A 12861-nucleotide genomic window follows, 5' to 3' on the forward strand; every position below is an offset into this window, starting at 1 on the left:
GTAAATAGACGTTGAATTTTGTCAAATGCTTTTTCTGCATCTATTGAGATGATCATATGATTTTATTTTTATTGAGGTCATGTTGCCTTATAACATTGTATAAAATCCAGATGTCCATTATTGTTTTTCAGTTTCTGCATAGACTGCATCGTGTTCACTGCCAGTAGTCTACTCTTTATCCATCACCATACGTATGTGTCACTTTACTCTTTTGCCTTCCCCCTCACCCCCTTCTTCTCTGGTAACCACTAATCTGTTCTCTTTATCTGTATGTTTATCTTCCATATATGAGTGAAATCATATAGTGTTTGTCTTACCCTGTCTGATTTATTTCACTTAGCATAATACCCTCAAGGTCCACCCATGTTGTAGCAAATGGCACAATTTTGTCTTTTTTTATGGCTGAGTAGTATTCCTTGTATATGTATACCACATCTTTTTTATCTATTCATCTGTTGATGGGTTGCTTGGGTTGCTTCCATGTCTTGGCTGCTGTGAATAATGCTGTGATAATATTGTGATGAACATAGGGATGCATAAATCTCTTTGAATTGTTGATTTCAAGTTCTTTGGATAAATACTCAGTAGTGGAATAGCTGGATCATATGGCATTTCTATTTTTAATTGTTTGAGAAATTGCCACACTATTTTCCATAGTGGCTGCACCAGTTTGCATTCCCACCTGCACTGTATGAGGGTTCCCTTTTCCCCACATCCTCTCCAACATTTTTTATTTCTTGTCTTGTTAGTTATAGCCATTCTTACGGGTGTAAGGTGATATCTCATTATAGTTTTGATTTGCATTTTTGCAATAATTAGTGATGTTGAGCATCTTTTCATGTGCCTGTTGGCCATCTGAATGTCTTCTTTGGGAAGATGTCTGTTCATAGCCTCTGCCCGTTTTTTGATCTTGTCATTTTCTGTTTTGTTGTTGAGTTGTATGAGTTCCTTATATATTTTTGGAAATTACCCCCTTGTCAGATATACGATTTGCAAATATTTTCTCCCAGTTGGTGGGTTGTCTTTTTGTTTTGTTCATGGTTTCCTTTGCCTTGCAGAAGCTCTTTAGTCTGACATAGTTCTGTTTCTTTATTTTTGCTTTTGTTTCCCTTGCCTGAGTAGACATGGTATTCGAAAAGGTCCTGCCAAGACAGATGTCAAAGAGTGTACTGCCTATACTTTCATCTAGAAGTGTTATGGTTTCAGGTCTTACATTCAAGTCTTTAATCGATTTTGAGTTAATTTTTCTGTATGATGTAAGATAATGATCTACTTTCATTCTTTTGCATGTGGCTGTCCAGTTTTCCCAACACCATTTATTAGAGACTTTTCTTTCTCCTTTGTATATCCTTGGCTCTTGTTGAAGATTAGGTGTCCATAGACGTGTGGTTTTCTTTCTGGGCTTTCAATTCTTTTCCACTGATCTGTGTCTGTTTTTCTGCCAGTACTATGCTATTTTAATTAGTATAGCTTTATAGTACTGTTGAAATCAGAGATTGTGATACCTCTAGCTTTGTTCTTTTTCTCAGGATTGCTTTAGCTATTTAGGCTCTTTTGTTGTTTGGTATAAATTTTAGGATTCTTTGTTCTATTTCCGTGAAGAATGTCATTGGGATTCTGATTGGGATTGCGTTGAATATGTAAATTACTTTAAGTAATATGGACATTTTAACCTTGTTTATTCTTCCAATCTGTGAGCATGGTATATCTTTCCATTTCTTTGTGTCTTCTTTGATTTCTCTCAATAATGTCTTATAGGGTCCGGCCCCATGGCTTAGCGGTTAAGTGCGCATGCTCTGCTACTGGCCGCCTGGGTTCGGATCCCAGGCGCGCACCGACGCACTGCTTGTCTGGCCATGCTGAGGCGGCATCCCACATACAGCAACTAAGAAGGATGTGCAACTATGACATACAACTATCTACTGGGGCTTTGGGGAGAAAAAGGTAAAAAAAAGGAGGATTGTCAATAGATGTTAGCTCAGGGCAGGTCTTCCTCAGCAAAAAGAGGAGGATTGGCATGGATGTTAGCTCAGGGCTGATCTTCCGCACCAAAAACAAACAAAAATAATGTCTTATAATTTTCAGTGTGTAGATATTTCACTTCCTTAGTTAAATTTATTCTCAGGTATTTTATTCTCTTGTTGTGATTGTAAATGGGATTGTATTTTTGACTTCTCTTTCTGCTAATTGGTTATTAGTGTATAGAAATGCAACTGATTTTTGCATGTTGATTTTGTACCCTGCAAATTTTCTGTAGCTATTCATTATTTCTGATAATTTTATGGTGGATACTTTAGGGTTTTCTATAAATAGAATCATGTCATCTGCAAACACTGAGAGTTTTACTTTTTTCTTTACAGTTTGGATCTCTTTTATTTCTTTTTCTTGCCTAATTGATCTTGCTAGGACTTCCAATACTATGTTAAATAAGAGTAGTGAGAGTGGACACCCTTGTCTGGTTCCTGTTCTCAAAGGAATGGCTTTCAGTTTTTCACCATTAAGTACAGTGTTAGCTGTGGGTTTGTCATATATGGCCTTTATTATGTTGAGGTACTTTCCTTCTTTATCCATTTTATTGAGAGTTTTTATCATCAATGAATGTTGGATCTTGTCATATGCTTTCTCTGCATCTATTGAGATGATCAAATGATTTTTATTCCTCATTTTCTTAATGTGGGGTATCACATTGATTTATTTGTGGATGTTGGACCATCCTTGTATCCTTGGAATAAATCCTGCTTGATCATGGTGTATGATTCTTTTAATGTATTGTTGTATTCGATTTGCTGATATTTTGTTCAGGATTTTTGCGTCTATGTTCATCAACGATATTGGCCTGTAATTTTCATTTTTTGTGTTGTCCTTGTCTGGTTTTGGTATCAGGGTAATTTTTGCCCTGTAAAATGAGTTAGGAAGCATCCCATCCTCTTCAATTTTGGAATAATTTGAAAAGGATAGCAAGAAAATCTTCTTTGAATGTTGGGTAGAATTCTCCAGAGAAGCCATCTGGTACTGGATTTTGCTTTTTGGGAGGTTTTGATTACAGTTTCAATATCTTTGCTTATGATTGGTTTGTTCAGATTCTCTATTTCTTCTTGATTCACTTTTAGGGAGTTGTATGATTCTAAGAATTTATCCATTTCTTCTAGGTTATCAAGTTTGTTGGTATATATCTTTTCACAGTATTCTCTTATAATCCTTTGTATTTCTGTAGTGTCCATCGTAATTTCTCCTCTTTCATTTCTGATTTTATTTATTTGAGTCTTCTTTCTTTTTTTCTTAGTGAGTCTGGCTAAAGGTCTGTCCATTTTGTTTATCCTTTCAAAGAACAAGCTCTTAGTTTCATTGATCCTTTCTATTGTTTTCTTAGTGTCTATTTCATTCACATCTGCTATGATTTTTATTATTTTCTTCCTCCTACTGACCTTGGGCTTTTTTGTTCTTCTTTTTCTAGTTCTTTTAGGTATAGTATTAGATTGTTTGATATTTTTATTATTTGTTGAAGTAAGCCTGTATTGCTATAAATTTCCCTCTCAGTACCACTTTTGCTGCAACCCATAGGTTTGAGTATATTGTGTTTTCATTTTCATTTGTTTCTAGGTATTTTTTGATTTCTCCTTTGACTTCTTCATTGATCCAATAGTTGTTCAGTAGCATGTTGTTTAGTCTCCACATGTTTGTGTCTTTTCCAGCTTTCTTCTTGTAGTTGATTCTTAGTTTCATAGCATTGTGGTCAGATAAGATGCTCGATAAGATTTCAATCTTCCTGAATTTATTGAGGCTTGCCTTGTTTTCCAACATATGGTCTATCTTTGAGAATGTTCCATGTGCACTTGAGAAGAATGTATATTCTGCTGGTTTTGGATGGAATGTTCTGTATATATCTATTAAATCCATCGGGTCTAGTGTTTCATTTAGAGTCACTGTTTCCTTTCTGACTTTCTGTCTGGATGATCTATCCAGTAAGTGGGGTGTTAAGGTCCCCTACTATTGTTGTGTTGCTGTCAATTTCTCCCTGTTGATCTGTTAATAGTTGCTTTATGTACTTTGCTGCTCCTGTGTTAGGTGCATATATATTAATAAGTGTTATGTCTTCTTGGTGAAATGTCCCTTGTATCACTATATAAAGCCCATCTTTGTCTCTCATTATCTTTTTTATCTTGAAGTCTGTTTTATCTGATATAAGTTTGGCTACTTCCTCTCTTTTGTTTGTCATTTGTTTGCAGTATCATCTCCATCCCTTCACTCTGACCCTATGTTTGTCTTTAGAGCAGGGCTGTGTTTCCTGGAGGCAGGGTATTGTTGGGTCTTCATTTTTAATCCATCCAGCCACTCTCTGTCTTTTGAGTGGTGAATTCAATTCATTTACATTTAGAGTGATTATTGATGTATGAGGGCTTAATACTGCAATTTTATCTTTTTTTTCTGGTTGTTCTATATTTCCATTGTTTCTTTTTTCCTTGTATTTCTGTCTGCCATTTCAGTTTGGTGGTTTTCTGTGATAGTTTTCTCCATTTTCTCTTTATGATTTGTGACTCTGCTCTAATTTTTTTGTTTTGTGGTTACCATGAGGTTTGTATAAAAGGTCTCATAGGGCTGGCCCCGTGCCTTGGTGGTTAAGTGTGCACGCTCCGATGCTGGTGGCCCGGGTTCGGATCCTGGGCGCACACCGAGGCACCACTTCTCCGTCCATCCTGAGGCCGAGTCCCACATACAGCAACTAGAGGGATGTGCAGCTATGACATACAACTATCTACTGGGGCTTTGGGGGGAAGAATAAATAAATAAAATCTAAAAGGTCTCAAAGATAAGCTAGTCCTTTTTCTGATAGCCTCTTATCTCCATTAGCCTATGCAGGTTCCATCCCTTTCCTCTCCCTTCTTTCCTTTTGTTATCACAAATTATTCTTTTTTGTCTTGTGAGTTGGTGAACAAATTGAAGTCTTTCAGTTATTTTTATGCTTTCTTTCCCTTTATCCTTTATGTAATAATTAGGTGTTTGCTAACCTACTCTGATATAGAACTGCAATTTCCTGAACTTTCCTGTCTATTTATCTCCTTGCTCAAAGCTTTGTAAACCTTTGCCTTTTTGTTTCAGGTAGGAGGGCTCCTTTCATCATTTCTTGTAAGGCAGGTCTAGTGGAAGTGAACTCCCTCAGCTATACTTTGTCTGGGAAAGCTCTTTTTTCTCTGTCATATCTGAAGGATAATTTCGCTGAACAGAGTATTCTTGGCTGGTAGTTTTTGTCTTTCAGTATTTTCAATATGTCATTCCATTCTGTCCTAGACTGTAAGGTTTCTGCCGAGAAATCCACTGAAAGTCTGATTGGGACTCCTTTGTAGGGTATTTTCTTCTCTCTCCTTGCCCTTAGTATTTTTTTTTTTTTTTTTTGTCATTGAGTTTTGACAGTTTTATACCTTGGAGAAGGTATTTTTGCATTGATGTAATCAGGAATTCCTTTAGCTTCATGTACTTGCAAGTCTGGTTCCTTCTCTAGGGGAAGTTCTCAGCTGTTATTTCTTTGAATAAGCTCACTGCCTCTTTCTCCCTTTCTTCTCCCTCTGGGGTATCTATAATCCTTACGTTAGTTCTCCTAATTAGTCAAATATTTCTTGAAGAATTCTTCATTTTTTTTTTAAACTTAGTTCTCTCTCCTCTTCCACCTGAATCATTTCTATGTTTTTATCTTCAACCTTACTAATTCCCTTCTCCATAAGCTCCGCTCTCTTTTTAATGATTTCTACATTATTTTTCATCTCATTAATTGTATTCTTCATATCCAGAATTTCTGTTTGGTTTTTTTTAAAGCTTCAATCTCTTTGGTGACATGTTCCTTCTGTTCATTCATTTTATTCCTGAGCTTACTGAACTGTCTTTCTGACTTTTCTTGTAACTCCTTGAGTTTCTTTATGACAGCTATTTTCAATTCTCTGTCATTTATATTTTAATCTTCTGTGACTTCAGTTTTGGTTTCTGGAGATTTGTCATTTTCCTTCTGTTCTGCTGTGTTACTGTAGTTCTTCATGCTGTTTGATGAATTGATCCTCTGCCAGTGCATTTGTGGTAGTAATCACCCTTTCTTATTAGGGTATGACTATGGTTACTTTGCTTCTGGTCACCTGCATCTCGTGTTCCCCCACTGGGTCTTCATAGGTTCAGATGCTGTTGTCCTGTGCACCACCTGCACTGCTGTTCCCAAGTTGTATGGGGATGCTGGTTCCACCACTGCCTGGGTTGCTGGATTCACAGTTGTCGCTGTCACTCATGGGGCCCAGGACCTGGGGACTTGTATGAAGCCCCTGTTGCTGGTGAAGTTGGTGTCAGTGGTGACACCACTGGGAGCTGGGTGATCCTGCCCCATCTGCTCACAGTTGTGTGAGTTGAGCTGCTGCCACTTCCATCAATCATTACAAGGCTGGGCCACTGCCAGGCATGCTGCTGCTGACCACCATCACCACCACTCCTCAGGTGTTCACATGCATGGGGTTGGGCCACCATTACCTTTGCTCACATTCTCCTGGCTGCTGCATGAGGATCTAGACTCTGTATTGCTGCCACCGGGGGAAGAGGGCTGCTGTCATAGGTCCATTGATTTCCAGGGGTCCGGTCCACCCACCTTCAGATGTATAACTGCCTGGATCTCTTAGGCATCCTGTTGTGCTGTGTAGGGAATCCTCTGTTGGTCTATGGATGTCTGTTTCGTTGTAATTCATGAGGGAGAGACAAAGGGAACAATTCACTCCATCATGATGGTGATGTCACTCCCAAAATGATCATATGATTTTTATCATTCATTTTGTTAATATAATGTATCATGTTGATTGATTTGCAGATGTTACATCCTTGCATCCCTGGAATAAATCTCTCTTCATCATAGTGTATGATCCTTTTAATGTATTGTTGAGTTTGCTTTGCTAGTATTTTGTTTAGGATTTCTGCATATTCTATATTCATTATGTATATTGGACTGCAATTTTCTTTTCTTTAAGTGTCCTTGTCTAGGTAATGCTGGCCTCATAAAATGAGTTTGCAAATGTTCCTTCCTCTTCTATTTCTTGGAAGAGTTGGAGAAGGATTGGTATTAATTCTTCTTTGAATGTTTGGTAGAATTCACTAGTTAAGCCATCATGTCTGGACTTTTGTTTGTTAAAATATCTTTGATTACTGTTTCAATCTCCTCACTAGTAACCTGTTCAGAATTTCTATTTCTTCATGATTCAATCTTGATAGTTCATACATTTCTAGGAATTTATCCATTTCTTGTAGGTTGTCCAATTTGTTAGCAGATAATTGTTCATAGTAGTCTCTTATGATCCTTTGCATTTCTGTAGTATCAGTTGTAATATCTCCTCTTTCTCTTCTGATTTTATTTATCTGAGTTTTCTCTCTTTTTTCTCAGTTATTCTAACTAAAGTTTTGCCAATTTTATCTTTTAAAAAAAACAGCTCTTAGTTTCATTAATCTTTTCTATTGTCTTTTTAGTCTCTATTTCATTTATGAGACCAACATATGATCTATCCTGGAGAATGTTCCATGTGCACTTGAGAAGAATGTGTATTCTTTTGCTTTTGGATGTAATGTTTTGTGTGTGTCTGCTAAGGCCATCTGATCTAATGTGTGATTGAAGGCCAATGTTTCCTTATTGAGTTTCTGGCTGAATTATCTATCCATTGATATAAGTGGAGTATTAAAGTCCCCTACTATTATTATATTGCCATTTCTTTCATCTTATAGGTCTATTGGTATTTGATTTATATATAGGTGCTCCTATGCTAGCTGCATAAATATTTGTAAATATTATATCCTTCTGTGGGATTGACCCTTTTGTCATTATATAATGACCTTCTTTTCTCTTACTACAGTCTTCGTCTTAAAGTCTATTTTGTCTGAAATAAATATAGCTACCAAGCTTTCTTTTGGTTTCCATTTGCATGAAATATATTTTTCCATCACTTTTGATAAACTTTCTAAGGAATTGCTAATGCAATGTTAGACTATATTTATTAATTTATGTTTCCTTAGTCCAAAGGGTGAGAAGTAAGACTTCAGTTATACAAGTAACTTACTATGTGCTAGCCATTATGTTGAATTTTTTCACATCTAATGAAATTCAATATGTGCAACAAAGTATTAATAGGTATTACGGTGATCATTTAATTCAGATGAGGAAACTGAGGTTAGGAGTATTTAAACGATAGACTCAACAGTGCAGGGAATCCAATCCTGATTGCTCCATCTCTTAGGCTTATGGTCTTTTTGCTCTGACATGCATTTACATCACTTAGACTACTTCTCAAGTCTGTCTATTGGCAGATAGTAATTGAGTGCCTGTAGGTACAAACTTAACTTCCAGGTGTGAGGACAGAGAAGGGAAGGAAATATAGCTATTGTGTAAAGGAAAATTCCTCTTTTTTCTGTCTATTCACCACTCTACTCTACTATCAATACCTCTATTGTGGTCATCGAATTTGGGGGATTTTCCCACCAGAAATTCTCTGATATGATACTGGCTGAGTATCGTACAATTTAACTCAATTATGACACTAGCTACCTGGAGATAGCATCAGATCCCACAGGTTAAGGGCTCAGTCCACAAGACTGCTCCTACTTTAGACACCAATCACAAGTCCAGGTTGTCACCTGAGCTTCTGATGACCAGCTATAAACTAGAGATTCCCACAACCCCCTCTGTGGGTTTGATAATTTGCTAAGATGGCTCACAAAACTCAGGGAAATATTTTACTTACTAGATCCCTGGTTTATTATAAAAAGATACGACTCATGAACAACCACACAGAAGAGATACATAGGACAAAGTATGGGGAAAGGTGCATGGAGCTTAAATGCCCTCTCAAGGTGTGCCACTCTCCCAGCACATTCCTGTGTTCACTAACTCAGAAGCTCTCCAAATTCCATCATTTAATATTTATGTGGAATCTTCATTTGGAGGCATGACTGATAAAATTATTGGCCATCAGTGGTTGATTCAACCTCCAGTCTCTTTCCCCTCCTTATAGGTCAAGGGTTGTGGCTGAAAGTTCCAAACCTATAATACATGGCTGGTTCCCATGCAACCAGCCCCCATCCTGAGGTTATCTATCTAAGGGCTTTCCAGAAACGACTTTGTTACATAAACTCAGGCATGATTGAAAGAGACTTCTTATGAATAACTAAAAAACACTTCTTGCACCTTTATTTCTCTGCTTCAGAGCTATTTCCAGATCCAGGAACAAAAAAATAATATTATAACAAAAGATGCCCCTAAAGCTCTTATCACTTAGGAAATTAGGGTTTTAGGAACTATGTGCCGGGAACCATGGATGAAGACCAAATATATATTTCTTATTATATATCACACACTATCTTCATGGAGTTACAATCCTATGCTAGAAACACTCACTAGGCAGAAATTTCTAGTGTTGTGAAGGATTAGAAAGTGCTGTGGAATTGTGTACTTGGGGCAAAAGAATAAATCTATTTAGATTGAGACCTGAAGGATGAGTCAATAACATCAATAAAGTCAATAAAGGAAAGAAAGTGGAGAGATCTCTTTGGTCAGTGTAAACACTGAGGTGGGAGGAAACATGGTGTCTTTGAGGTACTGAGAAATTTCCATCATGGTCACAGCAGAAAGAGGGTAAGGGAGAGCAATGCAAGTTTACCCTGGAATGGTGAGCAGAGCCAAGACCTCTCTTGGGCAGGACCCAAGAAAACAATCCTGTTAAAGAGGAATTTGTTTATCTTCTCAATTGCCACATCTTGGAGAACTGTTGAGTGGTCAGTCACCTGGGCTCCCCATATCTTTCTACTTGAATTTATCTCTTCTAACAGGCTTTCAGAATCCCAGTCTTCTTGGCTAATCCTTCATCTTCTGGGCGTTTCTCATTCACTACTGTGTACTAATCTGTCCCCATCATCTCACTTTCCCAAAATCTTCTGCAGAACCTGCTGGAATTTGGAACCCATCATCTTCAAATTTCCTCTATACCCTATATATTTCCTTCACTTTCCTGTTCTGATCAAAACCTGACTTTTCTCTGAAAACATTGATTTCCCTATGAATTAGAGGCTGTGTGTTTCTCTTTCAACACACTTTTCTCTGGGCTGAGACTTGGAATAGGTATACTCCTTGGTCTCAGTTGTCATGTTCAACAATTCCTTTTGTGTGTTTCTTCTCAACATCCAGCTACTTTGAAATTCATGCCTTGAGGTGATATCACCCACTACTTATGTTTGTGGTTGTCATATCCAACATTCTGGTCACTCCCGCTTGTCCACTGAAGACTGCAGCACCAGGCTCGCCAGGTTCTTCATCTCTGTCTGAATCCTGGAACCATTAGTAGCTACTTCAGCCTCCTTAAACACAACTGAGACTACATCCTGGCCTCTCAATTCATTGAGTTCCTCATTTCCAAGCACCTTTCCTTCCATCCCTCCTCTGCCTATGCATACACTAATGACCATCAATAACTGAACATCTTGAAATCTTGATTTCTTTACCCCATTCTCTGACCACTGCTTCTTAACCTTATGGATTATATCCTGCAATGCTACTTTACAAATAATTTTTTATCATTATGGAGATACCCCACCTTTCCCCTGTCAATTTTAGTTAGTTTTTCACTTTCCTCATATCTGCATATTTTTTCTTAGCCAGATTATATAACATGATCTAACATCATAATCATTCTCCCTTAACTATATTCAACTTTGTTGCCTCTTCTTTGTCAGTCTTACCTGGATATTCCACATATTGAAATAAATAAATAAATGTTTGTAGGGGGACACCTTCCTCAACATTTCTGTCCTCTCTCTCTCAATCTCTCTCTCTCTGTCTCTCTCTCACACACACACACACACACCCCATTCAGGTTTACCATGGACAATATGCTGGGAGTTGCTTGAAATCCACAGCTGGGGAGAATGTAGCGATAGATATTTCCAAGGCAGAGGCTCACTCTTTTCTGTGCCTCTTTCCTCATCTTGTTGTCTTTTCCCTGTTGAAGGCCAATGAGTGTTTAAATCATTAGACATTATATGGTAATATCTTTTCTACAAGAAAACACTATTAATTGAGAGGTAGTGAAGTCTCTGACCCTGAAAGTGAGCAGCCACCCCACAGAGGTCCTGCCATCATTTTCTGAGATGTTCTCTGCATAGGATAGGAGATTTGATACGATGGTGTAGAAAGAATATACAAATTCTGATGTTTTATGAAACATACCATGTACACTTCTGTTTTCTTGTGTTGTTTTGAATTTATATATATTTCTTTCAGCTTCAATTGTTTTATTTTTTTAGTCTTTTGTTTATCTCTATGTTGACTCAATATATTTTTCAGCATATTTATTTGAGTCTCATATAGACATTTATGTCTTACTAGCTAGCTATTTGTCCACCTATCTTTCTCTGAATTCTACTTGTTCTAGTCTGTACATTACCTGTTTTAAGACTTTCCTCTTACTATAGTAATCTTTGCTTGCCCACATGTCATACTCAAAAATAGATGAGTAGTTTAGAATATGTTTTATAATTTTCCATTAAAAATTATGTAAACATAATATTGAATGTAAATTACTTCTGTTTATTACTAATTATTTTTTAATATGCACTATTTGTTACCACAAACCAGTACCATTAATTTACATTTCTTTTATTATTTTACTGATCAGTAATAATTTAAAGGAATTATATTTCACTGGATTTTATTCATCTATTCATTCATTCAAATATTTATCAAGCTCCTATACCTCGTATTTATAGAAGGTTCTCCTTACATGCTTGTTGAATGAATGCATACAACATACCAGTCACTGTCTTGGTAGTAGAAACACAGAGGTGAATAAGAATGCAAGGTCCTTCCTCGCGCGGAACTTTCATTCAGGGGTGTGCGTGTGTGAGTGTGTGTGTGTGTGTGCATGTCTCTATTTGTGTTTATTGTGGAATGTGGAGAGTGATAAACAAGTAAACAGATAAAATAATTTCAACTGGCGATAAGGACAATGATCCAGTGAATGTCACAGTAACATAGCCCATTAGATTAATTATGAAACCTGTTATTTTCACCTTTCATTGAACTGAGCCAAGGACCTTAGATAATCTTGTTTGTGGACCAGACCGCCCCCAGCTGTCCCTGATCCAGTGTTTCCCCACTTTTTGCTTCTGCAGGAATGAGACCCAAGAGCTGTCCAACTGCTGCCCCCTGCACAGGTACATCAGCCCCTCCTACCTCCCCTGTTGGCTCCCAAGGGCTCCTTCCTTCCCACCAGGGGCAGTAACAGAAGGTGCTGCTGTTTTTTCAGACAAAGAGAAGCTCCGACTGAGAGGAGGAGACACCAAGTGCTCAGGGAGAGTGGAGGTTTGGCATGAGGGCTCCTGGGGCACCGTGTGTGATGACTCCTGGAGCCTGGCAGAGGCCGAAGTGGTGTGTCAGCAGCTGGGCTGTGGCTCTGCCCTGGACGCCCTGCCGAAGGCAGCGTTTGGCCCAGGAAATGGGAGGATCTGGCTGGATGAGGTGCAGTGCAGGGGCAGGGAGTCCTCCCTGTGGGCCTGTGCTGCGAAGCCCTGGGGGCAGAGCAACTGCAAGCATGAGGAGGATGCTGGAGTGAGGTGCTCTGGTGAGTGGAGGACCAGGGCCCTGGGCTGGAATCGAAGGATATATGAGGTTGCATCCAGAAGCACCTCCTGAACTAACCTGCTGTTCTCTGCTCTGGCTCCAGGAGATGGTATTTCCTAATCTCCTGGGATCTGGGAGAAAACAATATGCCAGCGGTTGGTAGGTGTAACCCTATGGCTTTGCCAGGCCAAGTCAGTATAGTGAGCCTATTCTCCTTCTCTTCTCTGCAGGTAAGAGGACAGCAG

The 12861-nt window shown here is 38.3% G+C and overlaps 1 protein-coding gene across 1 annotated transcript in view; it reads left to right on the plus strand.

Moving 5' to 3' along the window:
- LOC131416387 (antigen WC1.1-like) overlaps window positions 1-12861 on the plus strand; it is a 50003-nt gene extending 37142 nt beyond the window's left edge. The window contains exons 8-9 of the mRNA XM_058558885.1: window positions 12169-12210; window positions 12303-12861. Coding sequence (XP_058414868.1) covers window positions 12169-12210; window positions 12303-12688 — 428 coding nt within the window. The 3' untranslated portion in view covers window positions 12689-12861. The remainder of the gene's footprint in view (window positions 1-12168; window positions 12211-12302) is intronic.

The sequence above is a fragment of the Diceros bicornis genome, chromosome 17 (assembly GCF_020826845.1).
Source record: "Diceros bicornis minor isolate mBicDic1 chromosome 17, mDicBic1.mat.cur, whole genome shotgun sequence".
In the NCBI taxonomy this organism is placed as follows: Eukaryota; Metazoa; Chordata; class Mammalia; order Perissodactyla; family Rhinocerotidae; genus Diceros; species Diceros bicornis.